Consider the following 22,358-nt stretch of genomic DNA (forward strand, 5'->3'; position numbering starts at 1 on the left):
ACGCGAGAGATTTGACAGCTATGCCTTTGGCGGCCAGCTTTTAAATTAGCTCTTCTCAGCCAGGAACGTCGCTTCAGTAAGGAGTGGAGGCGGCTGAGAGCTGTGGAATCCACACCCTTCTCCCTTCGCACTTTCATCGCTAGCTCTAGCTTGGCGCAAGGCACGCTGGGACACCAGGGAGCTCAACCACCATCACCAAGGCAACCCGCCGGCACGCGGTTGTCATGGAGACCGGCGGGCACCGCGGAGAGTCTCGCAGAGGGGCTGCCTTCGCCCGCACCCAGGCAGGATGCTTCGCCGAGGCTATAAGGCCTCTGAAAGGCGAAGACACTTGAGCGACCACCTCAGCTGGCAACAAGACCAGGCGATGAGCAGCAGCATCTACCTCCTACGAGAGATGGGCCCCACTGGCTTCCTGCTGAGGGAGGAGGAGCCGGAAAACAGGGATTTCCGAGTAATTACCGCCCCCGGCTCCCCTCTGCTCTTGCCTGGCCCACCCGCCTGGTCCTCCTGGGCCTGCCTGGTATCTAGCCACCCTCGCCATCCCTGCGGATTCTCGCTGCCACACCCACCCCACCCGCACGAGTTCCAGACGCTAAAGATGGGCAGATTGCAGAGGGAAATAGTATTTGTTAGAAAAGTTTCATTTTTGAAAGTCAGGACTCCAAATTGCATCCAACTCTTGTAATATAATGGCCCTTGTTTGATCTTTAGGCTTGAAAATGTGAGACGTTTTATTTAAACCTAGGGTTTACATTGCGTGCATCCTTAGATCCGGTGTTAGCAGTCAGTAGCCCTGTAACTCAAACGAAATGAAAATCCTATGACCTACTTACATACCGTAAATATTTACTAAATAAATAAAATCGGTTTTTCTTTACTCTTCAGTTACTCTAAAACTCCAAGAAGATCCTTTTAAAGTACTGTTTAGATGATGATGCCTTGGAAAGGTCTTAATAAAAATTCTTTCTAATTTTGCTGAAAGACAACAGATACTTTATATTTGATATACCACTCTAGCCACTCAAAAGTCAGCCACCATCCATCCCCCCTCCCAGGTGTTGATTTGGAAAATTTTAATTTAGTGTCCTGCATTTTAAGTACTGAATACAAACTACTAGCCTGTGCTTATTTAAGACATTCTTCTTCTTCTTTTTTTTTACTTTCTCCCTTATAACACTTACTGTAGTTAATAAATTGTTTTATCCAATATAGATTTGGTGAATAAAATTAGTCTTCTCAAGTAAAATTATATGCCAATTTAAGTGTACAAAACAAACGAAAATCCAAGGTAAGCTAGTTTACAAAAGATCTTTAGCTCCACTGTAAGGCAGAATGAATTTTTGGTAAGAAATGTATAGAATTTCTTTTTAGCTTTTAAAATTAGATTTCTTTTCAGCTGCCTGAGTGTAGGTTATCTAAAAAGAGTCTTAACTCATAATGCAAATTGTTGACCAACACAAAGAATATGAGGAGACTGGTGTCAAGAGTTAAGATGTCTCAATAGACTATCTTCAACCTTTGGAGTCACCTAAACTAAATTACTTCTTGAAATCTCTCTTAATCCTATTATCTATTAAATTAATTTTATTCTAACTCTAAAAATTAGCTGGAGGGTTTTTTAAGTATGCATTTTTCTTTTAAAGGTTTTTTTAGGAAATCCTCATGTTTGTAACTGCTCCACATTTCTGAAAGGAGGAGAACTTTGTAAGCATATATGCTGGTAAGTAACTCTGTAATAAAGATCTGCCACAAAGGAGCATCTTGGTATATTGCCTTTTTCATGATTTGAGTACTACAAGATTAAAGAAATTTGGTGTTGGGAGAATATAAAAGTAAAATTGTAGTAGTTTTTCAGTATATTTTAGGATATTTTATTTCATTCTGAAAATTAAGTAAGGTTTAACTTGAGAAACATACTACCACCTCTACAAGTTTTGAATGTTAATGTTTTTAATAAGAAAAAAATGACTTCCTAGGGTCTCATTATATACAAATGTGAAATCTCACTCTAAAGAAAAAGAAAAACCTCCCTGATTCACATCACTGATGATAATTATGTTCTCACTACAGGATTTCTATTTGCTGTCAGTTAAAAATAAATCTCCAAATACATTTTTATTTTTATGCTTTCTAAGGGATGCATTGTTTTCTTTGTAAATGCAGTACAACAAATTATTTAATAACAAAATAAATCATTATAATTTTTTATTATGATATATATTCTTTTTAATTTTATTATGTTATGTTAATCATCATATATTACATCATTAGTTTTTGATGTAGTGTTCCATGATTCATTGTTTGCATATAACACCCAGTGCTCCATTCAATACGTGCTCTCTTTAATACTCATCACCAGGCTAACCCATCCCCCCACACCCCTCCCTTCTATGTGTTATTTTTGTTTTCAATAAGCATTTTACTGTGAATTTTTCAAGATAGTAGTAGGACTCCACTGAAGATTACTTCTGACAAATCTGAAATTTTACCTCTAATGTCAGAACCTATTTGTAGGGGAATCCCAGAAATTGAAATTAAAAAAACTCTTTCCATTTAGTGTTTGGAAATTGTCTGCAATTCTTTCTATTTTTTTCCTTCTTTCAACTCATTTTGTTTTACTCATCTATATTTATAGAAACAAATCATGAATTATACTATTATAGAAAGTTTGATTGATATTTGAGAGTAAAACAAATCAAACAAAAAATTGAGAGAAGAGTTTGTATCTTACATTTTGAATGCTGTTCTTTATAGGTTAAAAAAACAAAAACAATGTATATCTGTCATTTCCAAAGCTTTTATTTACTAAGTTTTTGTTGTTTTGTTTTGATCGGTTTTTATTCAGCATTGCTAATAAAATTTGCTGTAGTTAGCATAGAAGATATAAAATATGGTCCTTTCAAAACTTGCCATTTGGTTTTATTATTAAAAATAATAAATTACATTTATTAAAATAGGTTTTTTCATTTTTTTAGTGCTAGCTTCCTCAGGGCAAGGGCCTTCTCTTCTCATTTTTATATAATATAACTCATTTTAAAATATATATATACCAAACTAAATGGAAATATGATTCAAGTATTTAATATACTAAAGTATATTTAATATATTTATGTAAGAATTTTGTATATATTTCTCACTTTTTAAAAAAGCCATATTACAGTTTAATTGGTTATATTTGAAGTATTTTTATTGCCATACATTAATGTGGTATATGGAGGAAAATCATTTAGTACTCTCCAGAAAATTACTCCATTTTCAGGAGTAGGAAACTTCTAGGGAAGTTTAAAGGAAGTACTATGAATACCTCAGTTCCCTCACTAACCTGTGTCTGTGAACAAATGTATATCCTGAAGAAATTCATGGACTCTCTCTAGCAAATCTCTTTATTATAAATGTCTTTTATTTTCATTTATCACACTTTTTTCACATGTGTTTACTTTAAAAACATATATTTAACTACTATTTTTTGTATGAGTTTTTTATTATAATTTCAGTATAGTTAACAACTACTATTGTAACAGAAAACTGGTAAGAGTGTTGCTTATTTATAACACTGTCAGCAATATAAATTCTATAATGATCTTCCTATCTTAAAATTAAAACAAAATATATCTTTTTAGGTTATGTCAAAAATAAATGTTTTATTTTGGTTTTCTGCCTGTGAATATTAGGGTCTTGTTGAAAAAATTCAAGCTTCCAAGGAATCATGAATGTAAGTTGTATTTTTTCTTTTATTATTTTAAAGTTAACGATTTTAGTAATTTTTTGTTTGGACATATTCCAAATTTAAAAAATTATTTTCATAGACAATCTGACAACTAGCTATAGCTCAGTTTGTTCATTTAAGACAGTTGGAACATTTTTCTTCCTTAATAAAAAAAAAGTAACTTTATATGTCATTTCAAACTCAATGGCATTTAATTTAAAAAGGGATGAGACAATGGCCAGTTATTCTGAAGGCAAAATTTTCCTCATGTGCTCTAAGCAAAGATTCACAGTGATTTCTATATTTAAAATTATTTTAATTACAGGAAAAATAAGAAATGTAATTGTTTAGATCCCATCAATAGGCAGTTGACATAGCACATAATTTCATTCAAAAACGTCTACTGACTGAAATTCGTATGAAAATATATATATAAATATATTTTAAAATCTATAAATATATTTTTTTAAGAATAAAATAGTTTTTGGGCGCCTGGGTGGCTCAGTCGTTAAGCGACTGCCTTCGGCTCAGGTCATGATCCTGGAGTCCCGGGATCGAGTCCCACATCGGGCTCCCTGCTCGGCGGGGAGTCTGCTTCTCCCTCTGACCCTTCCCCCTCTCATGTGCTCTCTCTCGTTCTCTCCCTCTTTCAAATAAATAAATAAAAATCTTTAAAAAAAAAAAGAATAAAATAGTTTTTATCTCAGTACTTAAATTGTGTTTGCAGTCAAGCATATAGTTGTGTAACTTTAAGCTCTGGAGTACTCAAAATTAAAACAGAAAGAAAAATAATTTTGTTATACGTCATTTAGGTTTGTAGATCTTATAAAAAAGATATTGTCATTATGGAATTATTCCTGTAGTCATGTGGTTATTTGGCCTGCAATAGACCCATCTAAGAATTGCAATGGCATTTTAAAATTTATTAGTAAATGTTTATAATGTTCATAAAGAAAGTAATAATCAGTTTTCCATTTTTTTTAGTTCTAAGAGTATGTTTTACTCAGCCAAGTTCAAGTCCCCCCAGCTATCATATAAGTACAATTATAATAAGCATTTAAAAGTTGTACTAGGTAATAAATTAATATTACTGTTTCACAGGCATTTTTCTTTTGTACTCTTCTCCCACTTTACACATTCTCTTAGAAGTGTCTCGCATTTTCTATGTCTGCTGTTACCTCTATACCAGTGATTTCAACATCTTATCAACAGAGCAGTATTCCCGCTGCCTTCAGGGCAGCTCAGTTTTGGAGGACCCACGGCATTTTAGAAAAATAACAAATTTCTCCCCATTCGTGCTCCCATCTTGTATTCCTTACCTCATATATTGGCTTTCCTTCTTCTTTAGTCTCCAAAACTAGAAACCCTGATTTGTCTTCTTCCAATTTCTTCCCTCATATCTCTAGTCACTCTATAAATCCTGTTTACGTTACATCCTGCCTTCTTCTCAGTAGTGTTCTCCTCTCTCCATCCTCATTCTCACCTTTGTCCGCCTTCACAAGCCCGTAATAGTATTCTTTGTAGCCTCCTTCTTTTCAGTGCCTGCACTTTGTTGCTCCCTCCTTCACATTGTAGACAAAAGGTTCTTTCTGAAATGTTACTTAATTCTCTACTTCATCTTCTCTCCCAATCCCTTCATACACAATGATTAGGTTCTACGATAGTATATGTATTGTTGTCTTCTCTATTTCTTCATTTTATCCACCTGAAGTTAAATGTTCACATCCTCTCCAAGTCTTATTTGATCTCCCCACTACATATCATTTTCGCAAGCTTCTATACTAGTGCTGTCCAATAGAAATATAATGTAAGCCACATATGTAATTTTCTAGTAGCTGTATTACAAAAAGTAAAAACAAACAGGGAAAATTAATTTTAATATGTTAATTTAATCCAGTGCATCAAAATATTATCACATCAATATGTTATCAGTATAAAAATAATGCAATTTTTTTATACTGTCCTCAAAGTCTAGTGTGTATTTTCTACTTACAGAGCATCTCATCTCAGATACTATATTTTCATTGGAAATATTTCTTCTGCATTTAGATTTCAAAAAGTAATCAGTTGGAAAAAAGATTCATGTAATACCTGAATTGTTACAAACATACTCATGAATTTTTCGGTAACTATTGATTATCAGTTTTCAACTTAAATTTAAATGAAAAAAATTAAAAATTTAGGTTTTCAGTCACATGAGCTACATTTCAAGTGATCAGTAGCCACATGTGGCTAATGGCTGGCTACTCTATTAGACAGTGCTGCTCTACACAACTGAACTCAACAAGTATTTATTGTACTGCACATTAGCCAGGAGCCTCTGCTAGGTATTTTTTATAAATCAAAACATATGAATACTAACATTTGTGGACTTCTTCATTTACAAAAATAGCAATTTCATATGGACCAACGTAATACTTAATATTGTGTTATAATTTGTACCTCTTGAAGACAGAAACCATGTTTTGTTCTTTTTATAAATATCAGTCTACAATAGGGAAATTTCTAAATGTTTAATCCTATACATTAATTTCGAAAAATGTATACTTCCTACTAAAATAAAAGATCTTGCATCTCTCCTATATTTAAAAGAAGTTTTAGTCAACATTGAGAAAATCCTATTTGCACATCTTAAAATTTATCATTTAAATGAAAATTAAAGTAATTTAAAGAAAGCTATAAACAGTTATTCATTAAGATTATGTAAAGTATGTACGTAATGGAGGAGATGGTTACTAGTAATGAGGGAAGAGTATTTTGAATATCATTCCTAGATTCTTGCAAAACACATCAGAAAACAAATATTTATACTCTAATGCTGCATATCAAAAACATGAGACTTATTTTTGAGGACTTACAAAGATGATTATGCAGGAATTTTATAATAAAGATATCAGTTTTGAACACCGAACAGCCTTTTTCTTATCACCCACCAAATGTTTTTCGGCAAAACCTGCATTTATCACCTAATAGTTCCTTCTAAATACAATGTCTATTTTTTTTTGATAGTTTACTTTTTAATAGAGAGCTGAGGGACAAATAACTAAGAGTTGAAACTTATCCCTCTCTTCATTTTATAAATGTTGACATTAGAGAAACTTTTAGTTTATCCAACTCTCCTCTCTCCTTTTATAAGGGAGATTCTAAAAGGTCCAATATTAACAGCAGACAGAATGCAAAGTACAAACTAGACTTTTTGAGCTCTTCTCTTCTCCTCCCTTTTCTCTTTTTCTTTTTGTCTGGTTAATGCCGTCTGTTCCTTTTTTAGTTAAATATTTACAGATAAAGTAAGAACCACATTTAAGGAAATTTTTTATAATTCCCACTACAAAGATAAAATAAACTTTTATGCATTCTTACTTCCTTTTTGAGTTTATATTTATGTACGCCTAATAGCCCATGGGAATTCTGTCTTCTGCTTTTATCACACACTGTTACTTTATAAGCATTTTCAATGCTGTGTAATCTCTGTAATCAAAGTCATCGATGGCTAACATTATTCCACTTGATATGGTATATTATAATTTAGTTAACATTCTTCTATTGTTAGTCATTTAATTTATCTCAAACTACTTGTTACATCCTTTGTACATGAACCTTTCTCTTCTTTCAATTATTTCTTTAGCCTAAAGTCTCAGTAATTGGATTTTAGAGTAAAAGTATTAATATTTTTATGTCTACCACCCATATGTATTACCAAATTGGTCTTTAAAATACTTTTGCTGATTTGCAATTTCAGCACTGTATCAATTTTCTGCTAGTTTTGCTTTGGGATTCATATTAGGTCATGTTATTACTTAACCATATAATGAAAGACATGAACAAAATACTTAAGTCCCCAAAGAAAATAATTTAAAAATACATAGGAATACTTTGAAATGTTAAAAATATTTCTATAGTTTTAGAAAAAAAGGCTATCATACAAAACATGAAACAATACCAGATACAAGGTTCATTATAATCTATTGATTCCTAGTAAACTTAAATAAGAAAATAGTTTCCATTCTCCCATACATCTAACATAACTTTAGAAGATCTAAAATGCCTTAATATAACTTAACTAAATACAAAAAGAAATAGCATAAGGGAAACAACATTTCATTTATTTATCACTGCTTATTCAATAGCAGTATTTATTGTGTGTCTGTGCCTCAATCGTATTTCAACTCACTTTTCTTTGATGTTAATGAAATTGAACATCTTCCATTGCCTCTGATAAGGTTAACTGTCTTGCCTTCTTCATAAAAGAATATTCTTTCATAGTCTCATACATTAATTTTTCCAAATTATCTCAGAAGAGTTTGTTTCTCCCTTGCATTTTCCAATTCATATTTTACGACATAGGACAGTTTATGGCCAGTTCCTCTTACGAACTTTTATGTTTCAGTAATTCCGCTGCCCTAGAAAATCTTTATTCCCAAAAGCACAATTTTTGTTCTTCGTTTTCCTCCCCATTTTTTTAGAGAGCAGATGTTTCTCTGTCTCTGTGACAAATACCCCTCATCCTCCAAAGTAATGGTTAATTAAAGTATGTTACCCTTTTACATTCCACCTGTCACCCCACCTCATACAAGAGACAGAGATTTCTGTATTGAAATGTATCTATGATGTTTTCAGTATTTTTAGTGTTTATTTGGGAGACTTTCCAGATAAATGAAGCTTTTCATTATCTTGCAAATATTTTTAAAATTTATTAAAGGATGTACTAAATGTATTAAAGGATGTATAAAATGAATAGAATTCAGGGGTACCAATAACTGATGACATTTAAATTATGGCATGTTAAGGAGAGAGAAAAGGAAAAGAGCTTGGGATGGGCCAGGGAAAAAAGAATCTAGGATGTCCTGATCAAAACTATATGTATTAGAAAATAATTTCTTATAAAGACAGCAGGATGTAGAAAATTCATAATTCAAAGAATGCACATCCCAAGGTTATAAACAACATAGTTTGTAATAGATTGTCCTGAGGAATACTAACCAAATCTGTGAAAGATGTGGCTACCAAGACACTCTTATACAAACATAAAACCAAGACAGGAGAATAGGCACAATTAAATGAGTCTTGCTCTCCTCTTGTCCATTCATTCATTATTCATTTAACAAATATTAATTTTACTAACTACTCAAATATCCCTGTTTCCCCTTAATGTTTTGCCTATTTCTTCTGATTCTATGTTGATAAAATATTTGTGGACAAGTTGAACAGATCAATATGTAAGACATGATTATAACACCAATCCAAGGATGAGCACTATCATATAATTAAGACAAAATCTTTATAAAATGCAATATTTGCAGTGACTCTTTTCAGTTACAAGAAAAAAAGTTAACTTCCATTCTTTTTATAAATGACTCTTTCCTGACCTTTGGTTCTGAAAAAGTACAAAAAGTGGTAAATGTAGGTGTAGCAATTCAATCAAAACTGTCTTTCTGGTATTTTATCTGATAACTTTCAGCATAAGTTATTACATTTCTGTATCTCCAATTTAGCCACTGAATTTTAATACTTTGGGATTTTTCACTAGCTGCTTTGCAGTTAGGTCTTGTGGAAGGAGAAATCAGTGACTTGCTTCGAGGGATACATCGAGTTCAAACTCCCCAACAAGGAACAAATAATGAAACTGTCCATATAGAAGAAGATGGGTACATTAAACAGAAGGAAATTGGTTCAGATGATATCTGCTCGATTTGTCAAGAAGTACTTTTAGAGAAAAAGCTTCCTGTCACGTTTTGCAGGTGACATGTTTTTTCTTTCTCTTTTTTATTGAAGTATAATTAAAATATAGCATTATATTAGTTTCAGGTGTACAATATAATGATTCAACAGTTCTATACATTACTCAGTGCTCATCACGGTAAGTGCACTCTTAATCTTCTTCACCTATTTCACCCATCCAACTACCCACCTCCCCTCTGACAACATCGAGTTTCTTCTCTGTATTTGAGTCTGGTATTTTGGGCACCTGGGTGGCTCAGTCAGTTGAGCATCTGCCTTCGGCTCAGGTCATGATCCCAGGGTCCTGGGATGGAGTCCCATGTTGGGCTCGGGGGTCCCCTGCTCAGCAGAGAATCTGTTTCTCCCTCTCCTTCTGCCCCTCCTACCCACTTGTTCTCCTCTCTCTCTCCCTCAAATATAAATAAATAAATAAATAAATAAATAAATAAATAAATAAATAAATAAATAAATAAAATTCTTTAAAAAAAAAGAAAAAAGAGTCTAGTATTTTGCTTGTCTTTTTTCTTTGTTCATTTGTTTTGTTTCTTAAATTCCATATATGAATGAAATCATATGGTATTTGTCTTTCTCTGACTGATTGATTTCACTTAAGAATATACCTTCTAGGTTAATCTATGTTATTGCAAATGGCAAGGTCTCATTCTTTTCTATGGTTGAGTAATATTCCATTGTGTGTGTGTGTGTGTGTGAGTGTGTGTGTGTGTGTGTGTACCATACCTTCTTTATCCACTCATCTATCAACAGACACTTCGGTTGCTTTCATAATTTGGCTATTGGAAATATGCTGCAATAAGCATAGAGGTACATTATCTTTTTGAATTCATGTTTTTGTTTTCCTTCAGTAAATTACCTTTAGTGAAATTACTAAATCATGGTAATTCTATTTTTAATTTTTTGAAGAACCTCCATACCACTTTCCACAGTGGCTACACAAATTTGCATTTCCAATGGTGAATGAAGGTTCCTTTTTCTCCATGTCCTCACCAATACTTGTTATCTCTTGTGTTTTTTGTTTCAGCCATTCTGACAGGTATCAGGTGCTATCTCATTGTGGCTTTGATATGCACTTCCCTAATGAGTTGTGATCTTGAGCATCTTTTCCTGTGTCTGTCAACTATCTCTATTACTGCTTTGGAAAAATGTCTATTCAGATCCTCTACCCATTTTTAATCAGATTATTTGGGGGTTTTTGGTGTTGAGTTGTATAAGTTTTTTTATATATTTTGGATATTAACCCTTATCAGATATACCACTTGCAAATACTTCCCCCATTGAATAGGTTGTCTTTTGGTTTTTCGATGGTTTCCTTTGCTGTGCAAAAAGGATTTAATTTTTATGTAGTCCCAATAGTTTAATTTTGCTTTTGCTTCCCTTGCCTGAGGAGACATATCTAAAAAAATGATTCTATGGCTGATGTCAAAGAAATTACTGTCTATGTTTTCTTTGGGGATTTTTATGGTTTCAGATTTCACATCTAGGTCTTTAATCCATTTTGAGTTGATTTTTGCATATGGTGTAGAAAGGGGTCCAGTTTCATTCTTTTGCCTATAGCTGTCTCGTTTTCCCAGCACCATTTGTTGAAAAAACTGTCTTTTCCTCATTATATATTCTTGCTTCCTTTGTTGTAGGTTAATTAACCATATATGTGTGGGTTTATTTTGGGGCTCTCTATTCTGTTCTGTTGATCTGTGTGTCTATTTTATGTGCCAGTATTATACTGTTTTGATTACTACAGCTTTGTTTATATCTTCAAATTTGGAATTGTAATACCTCCAGCTTTGTTTTACTCACTCAAGTTTGCTTTGGCAATTTGGGGTCTTTTGTGGTTCCATACAAATTTTAGGATTATTTGTTCCAGTTCTGTGAAAAATGTTTGTATTCTGATAGAAATTACATTGATTCTGTAGATTGCTTTGTGTAGTATGGACATTTTAATAGTATTAATTCTTTCAATCCTAGAATGTGGACTCTTTCCATTTGTTGTGTCATCTTCAATATCTTTCATCAAAGTTTTATAGTTTTCAGAGTACAGGTCTTTCACCTCCTTGGTTAAATTTATTCCTAAGTATTTTGTTCTTTTTGATGCAATTATAAATGGGATTGTTTTCTTAATTTCTCTTTCTGCTACTTCATTATTAGTATAGAGAAATGCAACAGATTTCTATATATTGATTTTGTATCCTGTGACCTTACTGAATTTATTTATTAGTTCTAGTATTTTTTGGTACAGTCTGTAAGGTTCTCTATATATAGTATTATGTCATCTGCAAATACTGAATGTTTTACTTCTTCCTTACCAATTTAGATGTCATTTATTTATTTTTAGCCTGATTGCTATGGCTAGGACGCTCAGTACCATGCTGAATAAAAATGGTGAGAGTGGATATCCTTGTCTTGTTCTTGCTCTTAGAGGGAATGCTCTTAGTTTCTCACTATTGAGTATGATTTTAGTGTGGGTTTTTCATATATGACTTTATTATGTTGAAAAATGTTCCCTCTAAACCTATTTTGTTGAGAGGTTTATCATGAATGGATGTTGTACTTTGTCAAATCTTTTTCTGCATCTATTGAGATGATTTTTTTTGTCCTAACTCTTGTTAATATGATATATGATGTTAATTGATTTATGAATATTGAACCACACTTGTATCCCTGGAATTAACCCCACTTGATCCTGATGAATCATTTTTTACTGTATTGTTTGATTTGGTTTGCTAATATTTTGATGGGGATTTTTGCATCTATGTTTATCAGAGAGATTAGCCTGTACTTCTCTTTTTTTATAGTATCTTTATCTGGTTTTGGTGTCAGGGTAATGCTGGCCTTGTAGAATTAATTTGGAATCTTTCTTTCCTCTTCTATTTTTTGGAAAAGTTTGAGAACAATAGGTATTAACTCTTCTTTAAATGTTTACTGGGAGTTTTTTGATTACTGATTCAATTTCCTTGCTAGTAATTGGTCTAAATTTTCTATTTCTTATTGGAATTAGATTCAGTTTTGGAAGGTGTTATGTTTCTAGGAATTTATCCATTTCTTCTACATTGCCCAATCTTTTGGCATACAATTTTTCGTAATATTCTCTTATATTTCTGTGGCATTGGTTGTGTTCTTTTTCCCCTTTATTTCTTTTTTTTTTTTTTTTAAAGATTTTATTTATTTACTTGAGAGAGAGAGAGAGAGAGAGAGCAGGGTCAGAGGGAGAAGCAGACTCCCCGCTGAGCAGGGAGTCCGATGTGGGACTCAATCCCGGGACTCCAGGATCATGACCTGAGCCGAAGGCAGTCGCTTAACCAACTGAGCCACCCAGGCACCCCCCCTTTATTTCTGATGTTATTTATTTGAGTCCTCTCTCACTTTTTCTTGATGAGTTTGATGAAAAGTTTATCAATTTTATTGATCTTTTCAAAGAACCAGCTCCTTGTTTCATTGATCTATTGTTTGAGGAGGTTTTTTGTTGTTGTTGTTTTTGTTTTTTGTGGGGGGTTTTTTGGTCTCTATTTCATTTATTTCTGCTTTAAACTTTCTTATTTCCTTCCTCCTACTGGCTTTGGAATTTGTTCTTTTTCTAGCTCCTTTAGATATAAGGTTAGGTTGTTTGTTAGAGATCTTTCTTGCTTCTTGAGGTATGTCTGTATTGTTATAAATTTCCCTCTTTGATAAGCTTTTGCTGCATCTCAAAGATTTTGGACCATTGTGTTTTCATTTTCGTTTGTCTCCATGCATTTTTTATTTCCTCTTTTATATTTTGATTAACCCACTCATTGTTTAGTAGCATGTTATTTAGCCTCCATTTATTTTTGTTCTTTCCAGATTTTTTCTTCTGTTTCATTTCTAATTTCATACTGTTATGGTCAGAAAACATGCATGATATAATCTCAATCTTTTTTAATTTATTCAGACTTGTTTGTGACCTAATATGCAACCTATTCTAGAGATTGTTCCATGTGCACTTGAAAAAACTGTATATTCTATTGTTTTTGGATGGAATGTTCTGAGTATCTGTTAGGTCCATCTGGCCCATTGTGTCACTGAAAGTCACTATTTCCTTGTTGATTTTTCCATCTGGCTGATTTATCCATTGATGTAAGTGAGGTGTTAATGTCCCTTACTATTATTGTATCACTGTCAATTTCTTACTTTAAGTCTGTTAATAGTTCCTTTATGTATTTAGTGTTCCCATGTTGAATGCATAAATATTTACAGTTGTTAAATCCTCTTGTTGGATCGTTCCCTTTATCATTATGTAATGTCCTTCTTTTTCTCTTGCTACAGTCTTTATTTTAAAGTCTATTTTGTCCAATGTAAGTATTCATACCCTGGCTTTTTTTCACTTTCATTTGCATGGTAAGTGGTTTTCCGTCTCTTCATTTTCAGTCTGCATATGTTTTTAAGTCTGGAAGTGAGTCTCTTGAAGGTGTCATATAGATGAGTCTTTTTTTTAATCCATTTATTCACCATCTTTTGATTGGAACATTTATTTCATTTGCATTTAAAGTAATTATTGATATGTATGTACTTATTGGCATTTTGTTACTTGTTTTATGGTTGTTTTTGTAGTTCTTCTCTATTCCTTTCTTCTCTCGCTCTCTTCTGTTGTGGTTTGATGCCTTCCTTTTATGTCATGCTTAGATTCCTTTCTCTTTATTTTTTTCTATATCATTTATAGTTTTTTTTAATGTATGGTTGCCACTAGGTTCATATATAATATCTTATGCATATAAAAGTCTATTAAAAGTACATATAAGTTGATCACTTACATTTGAACCCATCTAAAAGCACTAGGCTTTTAGTTGGGCAGTATTAATAGTCACACTGGATGCTTGCCCTCATCCTGTCTGTTGGAGCTGCAGTCACACTGAACTGCAGGGCACTGTCTTGTACTGTCACCTGAAAGGCTTTCATTGGTAGATGGAGCCAGAAGCCAGACCACATGCCTACCGCCCATCCCTGTTGGGGCTTGTCATCACACTGATCTGTAGCCTACTCTCCCTGCCTTGTCCGCTGAGAGGCTTTCATGGGTGGATGGGGCCAGAAGTCAGACCTCATGCCTGCCCCCAGTCTGTGTGCCAATGCTGCAGTTGCACTGATTGGCAGGGCAATCTCTGAGCTGCCAGCTATAAGGTTTGGCTGTAGGGACTGTGGGTGCACTGATGTGTGTAGTTATTTTCCCCTCTCCTCAGGGTAGGAGTCACTTTGGAGTGGTACTGGTCCCTGCCAGGACTGCTTGCAGAGTGTGTTAGGCCAGCAGCTACTTTCTAGGGACACCTGCTAAGTGGGACAAGTTGGTTGGCATGCTTCCCACAGCAAAATGTGGAGGCAGGAAGCACTGTGATAGCAAAATAGGTGGAGAGTGACAGGATGAGGGCAAGCATCCAGTGTGACTATTAATATTGCCCAAATAATAGCATCCAGCTATCTAGCCTATGGGATGGGGAAGGATAGAAATGGTGCCCATTAGCTCTTTAGTTCTTGGAGAAGTTTCCTAATGATCCTTGCCCCTCTGGGGCATGTTCTGAAATTAGTAAATAAATCTCCTTCATGATACCCCAGGTGTTTTTCAAACTACTGCTTTTTTGCTGTATCTCATCTCAGTTATATGTTATGCTGGCTCTTTAAGGGTGGGGAGGGGACTCAGTTTCCTTTCACCCTCTGGGTCTCCTGGAGCTAACCCCCACTGACTGTAAAAACTGGTGATGTTAAGCCCTACTGGTTTTCAAAGCCAAATGTTATGGAGACTCGTCTTCCCAATGCAAGTTCCCTGGGCCTTGGGTGCCTGGTGTGGGGTCTGATCCTTCCACTTCTCCATGCTTGTGGTGTCCCTCCCATTCGCGGTTAGTCTCCCCATGGGTTTAGTTCCTGACCATATCTCTACTCCTCTCACCCTTTTCGATGTTGCACTCGCTCTGTGATTAACTGTGAAAAGTCTGTTCTTCCAGTCAGTCTTCTGGTTGTTTCTGAGTTAATTGCACTGATGTGGCTATTATGTCAGTGTGTATGTCAGTATTGTGTCAGGACAAGGTGAGTTCAGGATTCTCCTGTTTTGCCATCTTCCCAGCCTTCTACATGTTTTTTTCTTTGGATATTTAAAGCTTATGAAAAAATTGTAATTTAATATGTTTGTAATTGATTGTTATGAGACATGTTGATAGAGAAACAACAAAAAGCTTTACCTATTGCTTAATTTATATTTAATTGATCTTTTTTTCCTAACATATCTGCTGTAAGAGGTCCTGTTCTTACTCTAAATATTTCTAGACTACATTCTAAAGGGTGAAAATTAAAACTTAACTCCATTTTATTTCCCCCCTCCACTTTGAGTTATTAAAGTAGGATAATTTTCACATTTCTCTTTTATACACATGAATAAATGCCATGGCTTAGACCAGTTACAAAGAATTTTCTGAGAGTAAAAGTAGTACTTTAATATTATAAAAATTCTTTTCAGTGTCTCAAAATTCTATCTTTAAACCTAAATAATTGAAATGTTTACCTATATACAAACATTTGTTAAGAGTGTCATATTCATACTATTCTTTGAGGCCCTGTAAAGTTGGACTTGAATATTTGGGCAACCATTTGTTATTGAATTTTTCATTTTCTTACTCCTGATTATTGGCCAGAATTTTCATCCATGTAGTTTTTCATATGGCTGCTTCTATTGCATATTTTTAAATTATTTACTATCTCCCAAAATATTATTTCTCTCAGTAGATATTTGTCAGGTACAACCACATATTGTGTGATTTCTAGAAAAATGAGGTGATACCCCTGCTCTCAATGATGCTTTTTATTTAAAAAACAATAATTATTATTATAATTTTCCTTTTATTAAGATTATATTTATTCTCACTTTTAAAATGAAAAATATTGGGGCACCTGGCTGGCTCAGTCAATGGAGCATGTGACCCTTGATCTCAGGGTTGTGGTTTCAAGTCCCACACTGGGTAGAGATTACTTAAAAATAAAATCTTAAAAAAAAGAAAAATATTCTAATGATGCAAAATTGTTTAAACCACCATTTCATTGGAATGAGGGAGAATTTGTTAAGAATTCTAATGTATTAAATTAAAGATGATAGATTAGACAGGTAGATAAGATACTGTTTATGTGTATAATCAAGCTATATCTGGAAAGTCAGTTCAGAATCTATTTTTATGGGAAATAAAGATGGTAGCACGGGAAGTTTTATTTATATAAATATATGTAACTTTGATATATACAAGTGGTAAACTCATATTTTATTTCTAACAGGTTTGGTTGTGGCAATAGCATTCATATAAAATGCATGAAGATCCTAGCTAATTATCAAGATATGATTTCAAACACTTCCATGTTGAAATGTCCTCTGTGTAGGAAAGAGTTTGCACCATTAAAACTTATTTTAGAAGAATTCAAAAACTCTAACAAACTTGTGACTGCAGCTGAAAAAGAGCGACTGGACAAACACCTTGGAATTCCCTGTAATAACTGTAAACAATTTCCAATTGAGGGGAAATGTTATAAGTAAGTGTCATCAGTAAAATTATAAACATGTATTCTAACTTTTTTTTTTAACTTTAGGAAATCTGGAGCATTGGGGTACTGGTCAGTTAGACTGCCTTCTTCCTTCTATATATAGTGTGTTTGCCTTAGGTGATAGTTGCTTATTTAGGATTTCCAGACTGGTGATTTATGTCAGCCCAGTACCTCAAAAATTCTGATTGTTTTATTTTCTTCACTTACACAAGGATATTGGCTTTGTACTCAGTCTAGATTGAGAGTCTGAAGGAGCATCCTGTCCTGGAAGCTCAGGACACAGGCCTAAATGAGTTTCCAAACTCAGAACCCTCAACTTCTAGACCTCTCAACTTCTATAACTTTCTTTGGACCATCAGTGAAATCATTGCCAAACACTCCTAGGATTGAGCTAGAGGGATATTGACTAGATTGACTGAATATGTAATCAAGTTTCCCAAACTCGAAATTGCAATGAGTACATATTTTTTTTCTTTAATCCTATACCTCAACAATAAATGTTAGAGAAAACAATTTTTGTTACTTTTGTAAATAATCCCCAACTTTCCCAGAATTGCCACACTAAAACATCAATTAATTGCTGTGCTTGAGAAATTTGTGTTTTAACTAAAATTTTAGCTTAACTGTATGTTAAGAAAATAGATTCTTTTTTTCAGTCTTCCTAGAAATATATTATGATGAGCCCAATTAATATATTTTTAGAACCCTCTTATAAAACCATAAAACTTTTTTTATCATTCCCATCAACAAATGGTAACTTTTCTGCTTTGAAGTGTTTTAGTTCTTTGTTTTCTCTATGTGTCACATAGAATAAAATCAACTGGATCACTATAAGTAAAAGTCTTTATTGGAAAATAACTGGCCTGAGAAGTCTCCAATAAATTGAAGAGGGGAGAATTTTTGTAGAGTTTTAGCAGGTGTTCAGCTAGTGTCAGGAATGTTGGTTAAATAGAGTTCTAGAAAAAGGAAGAACTTGATCTTTGGTTTTAGCAGCCATTGTTTTCAAGAGGTATGGATCCAAACAGTAAGGAGTGAAGATAGTGTGTAAAAGAGAGGATTGGGAGGAACAGCTATGGGGGATGAGGACTTGAATTGGCCATGGTGTAAAATTCTGTCCTCATTCTTGCCTATTCCTCAAATGATTAGTGTGTGGCTTTAGTAGACGATTTCAAATCTTTCTTTTAAGCATTTTGTTAATGATAGTGCACTCTATTACTCTGAGCTTTCTGACTGCTCTTTCTGTCTTTGAGGATGATTCTTCTTACTACCTCCTGCACAGGAGGAAAGTTTTTTCTATACCTTTCTAGGTTCTTTTATTTGGTCTATTAAGTTAACTGACATAAGACAGATTAATAGCAGGAAAAAAAATTTTAATTTGTTCATGTGGGAGCCTCACATTGACATGAGAGGTTCAAAGACTAGCAGTTGAGGTTTATAAGCCATCCTCAGCTAAGAAGAAGAGGGTAGGGGCCTGGAGCTTCAAAGGGAAAGAAGACAATCTATGGGAAGATGGGAAGAGCAAATGTTTGTCCTGCCATGCAGAAACAATGGAACACAAAGAAGAATTTGAACAGGCCCTGCTGAGCTCCCTCCAGCTTACCAGACCTAGCCCATACTCTTTGTAGTTATCTCTGGTGATAGCTCTCTCTCTGGGCCAGGCCTCTATCTAAATTCCTTTAGGCAGTTGAGGGGGAGATAAAAAGCTCTTCCTGAGTCCTTTAGGCTTGACTGACTTCAGCTCAAAATAATCTGCATGCCAAATTGGCACTGGGGAGAATTGTTCCAAATACAGCCATTCTCCACTGTTTTGTTCCCTGCCCACTGCTCTACACTGTCCTCTGAGAATAATTTATGTTGTGAGGAAAGAGAGGGTATATAATTCCTGTTTTCAAGAAGTATTCTCCTAAGTACGATTCTTTATGAAGCAATTGGAAAACACTGGATAATCAAATGATAGATATCTAATGGGCTATAAAGCTTATAGGAGTTTAGAGAAAGAAAGAAATGAAAGCTAAGATACTGTGGGAACAAATCATGAAAGGGATATGTGGTAGACAAAATAATGTCCTCCCAAATATGTCTGCATTCTTATGCTCAGAACCTATATATTAGGTTACATGTCATAGAGAAATTAAGGTTGCAGATGTAATTAAGATTGTTAAATGCTTGACCTTGAAATAAGGAGATTATTCTTGATTGTCTGGACCCATTGTAATCACAAAGGTTCTTAAAAGTGGACGGGGGAGACAAAAACGGAGTCAGGGGGAAATGTGACTATGGAAACAGATCCCCTCTAGAACTTCCAGAAACAAATGCAATCCTGCCGACCCCTGGATTTTAGTCCCTTGAGACCCATGTCAGACTTCTATCCTACAAAACTATAAAATAATAAAGTTGTGTTGTTTAAGCTGCTAAATTTATAATTTGTTACAGTTGCAGTAGGAAGCTAATACAGATCAGATAATATGGGTCTTTGTCCTATTTGCCTAGTTCCCAGGAAATTTTGGCAGGAATTGTTCACCAAAACCATCAAAATAATTGAATTTTTTTCTTGTATGTCTTGGCCTTTTGTATTCTTAGGTGTACCAAATGTATAGAATACCACTTATGCCAGGAATGTTTTGATAGCTGCTGCCATCTTTCTCACCCATTTACATTTCGTGAGGTACCATATCCATCTTAAATTTTATATGGTGTTTGTATTTGTCCTATTATAAATCTAAGTAAAGTAAATCTAAGAATAATAAGAATAGATAACACTTGGTAATAGAGCTGATTGTTTTTTTAATAAAAACCTAAGACCAAATTTTTATGAGAACTCTCATAGGAATGTACAAGGCAACCAGTTATCACATTGGTAGTTTACAAAACTAACACAATAACAAACATCTGGTGATATCATACATAAATCTTAAGTACAGGAATTACAGCCACTAAACTTGAATATTCATTTCTTAAAAAAACTCAGTGTTTCAAATTTGATCTAACTTATTGACAACCACTTATGGTTTTAAAATTTCTTACATCAACAATAATAAAATGTCGCAATCATTTGAACTGTACACTTAGAAGTGTCTCCTGTTGCTGAATAATAATGCTACCTTCTACTTATTACACAAGATAAAACATCCACAATTACCATTATTGATTAATGTTTTTACCTTAAAAAGTAATGTTATAGTAGCTGTGCAACAGTATGTTAGACTCACTAATAATTTATAAATTTTTTAATGTTAAAAAAAGTGTATTTTTAAATGTCTTTGTTATTCACATCATGTTGATACACAACTGATTTTAATCCACAAAATTAAAATTTCCATGATTTGCAAAGTAACACCTATTTTTACCTATTACAGAAGAGAAATCAAAGATGGAGATCACTAGAAAAAGGATCAGATGAAATTGCAAAATATGTAGACATTAAAAATGAGATAGAAGAGAAGATGCCACATTTTCAAGGAAAGCAAGGGTGAGATTCTCAGTGAAGCTTACATTTCTTTTATGACTTGGAACATTTAAATAATTTTTCAGTTTAAGTTTTATTCGTTCCTTTATTCAGTAAATATGAACCATATGTTAACATTATTATGCAAGCAAAGAGGAAGGCCCTAGCGTCAGACTGCCTGAATCCAATCCTTTTACAACTACAGGCTGACCATGTGACTTTTGGGCTAATTACTTCACTTCTCTCTGCCACGTTTTTTTCATCTTTAAAATGAGAATAATTATAAAAGCCAACCTCATAGGAATTTTGTGAATATAAAATGAGTTAATACACACAGCAAATATTCAAGTAATGTTGTCTATTATTATTAATCCCACCAGAGATTCTACTAGCTATTAGGGATATAGTAGTTCCCTCAGTAAATAAATGATTGTCTAAATAAATGTAAAATTAAAACTGATATGTTATTAAAAAAATGCAGGGGGATTTGATATTTGTTTTGAAGTGATTGACCTCTAGGGGAAGGAAGTCTTTTCTTCCTCATTCCCCCACTATTTCACCCTCATGGAGGAAGAATGCTGAGCGGATTGGTTGTATTTCGTAACACTGATTGGCTGTTTATTAGTGGGTAAACCTCCAGATTTTTTGTCATATTCTTCATTAAAGAAAATTAAATAAGCTGTGTATTATTAACATATTAGGCACACTATAAAACATATACAAAAGAGGTCATTTTGAAAGGATGAGATAAAATTCATTTTAAAAAAAATAATTTCAGTGAATTATCCAAATAAAAACTGTGCTTGTTCTCATTAACACAAACACACACATGTTTCTGGCCAACCCAATGGATGTTTACCCATGTCCTATGGACACTTCACACACTTTGTAGACCACAGCTGTTGCAGAGCATAAAATACCTTGCGGGTGTGTAATAAGCCTATGCAAAGGCTCTCCATCTCCATTTCCTCTGGCTCTGGCTAGGTATCACACCAACCCATTAGAGTGACAAATTGTGTAACTAAAGGTTTTGAAGATATTATAGGTAGAAGCAAAAGAACATTAGGGTAGAAAGGCATTCTAGGTAGAGAAAGTGGAATAAATAAAAAGATAATTTCAAGATAAAGTATGGTTACCACCTTAAATAATAAAAATACACAGTTGTTTTTTTAGTCGACGATTAGATGACCTAGGTAAAAGCAATTGTTGTAGTATGGAAGTATATCTGTAGAGTGATAAGAAATATAAACTTTTCTGCAAAATATAGGCATGCCTTGTTTTATTGCACTTGACTTTATTATACTTTGCAGATATTGCATTTTTTTACAAACTGGAGGTTTGCAATAACCCGTATCAAGCAAGTATCTCGGTGCCATTTTTCCAACAGCATTTGCTCACTTCATGTCTCTGTATATTTTGGTAATTCTTGCAATATTTCAAACTTTTTCAGATTGTTATTATATTTGTTATGGTGATCTGTGATCTTTGACATTGCTATTGTAGTGTTGTCTTCATGCCTGCTACCACAACATCCATTCTGCAACCCATGAATTAATGAGTAATTTTGACTCTCAAGTCTTATTATTTAAGAAATAAATTTTTAAAATTTTAATTCCAAGAGTTAAATGCAGTTTAACTGTTAAATACAGTGTTGTGTTAGTGTCAGATATACAATATAGTGATTCAACAATTCTATACATTACTCAGTGCTCATTATGATAAGTGTACTCTTAATCCCCTTCACCTATTTCACCCATCCCACCACCTACCTCCCCTCTGGTAACCACCATTTTGTTCTTTAGAGTTAAGAGGTTTTTGGTTTGTCTCTTTTTTTCTTTGTTCTTTGCTTTTCTTTGTTTTGTTTCTTAAATTCCACATAGCAGTGAAATCATATGGTATTTGTTTTTCCCTGGCTTATTTCACCTAACATTATAACCTCTACATCCCATG

At 33.7% G+C, this 22,358-nt stretch overlaps 1 protein-coding gene across 1 annotated transcript in view; it reads left to right on the forward strand.

The window, feature by feature from the left end:
* Positions 1-289: 289 nt before the first annotated feature.
* Positions 290-22,358, forward strand: part of ZSWIM2 (zinc finger SWIM-type containing 2) — a 33,152-nt gene continuing 11,083 nt past the window's right edge. Inside the window, exons 1-7 of the mRNA XM_028121400.2 lie at positions 290-454; positions 1,647-1,723; positions 3,675-3,715; positions 9,237-9,447; positions 16,700-16,951; positions 19,544-19,628; positions 20,320-20,432. Of these exons, the coding sequence (XP_027977201.1) occupies positions 290-454; positions 1,647-1,723; positions 3,675-3,715; positions 9,237-9,447; positions 16,700-16,951; positions 19,544-19,628; positions 20,320-20,432 (944 nt within the window). The remainder of the gene's footprint in view (positions 455-1,646; positions 1,724-3,674; positions 3,716-9,236; positions 9,448-16,699; positions 16,952-19,543; positions 19,629-20,319; positions 20,433-22,358) is intronic.

Source organism: Eumetopias jubatus, unplaced genomic scaffold (genome assembly GCF_037043125.1).
Source record: "Eumetopias jubatus isolate StellerSeaLion01/CBP00866 unplaced genomic scaffold, mEumJub1_p1.0 scaffold_3, whole genome shotgun sequence".
NCBI classification, from domain to species: domain Eukaryota; kingdom Metazoa; phylum Chordata; class Mammalia; order Carnivora; family Otariidae; genus Eumetopias; species Eumetopias jubatus.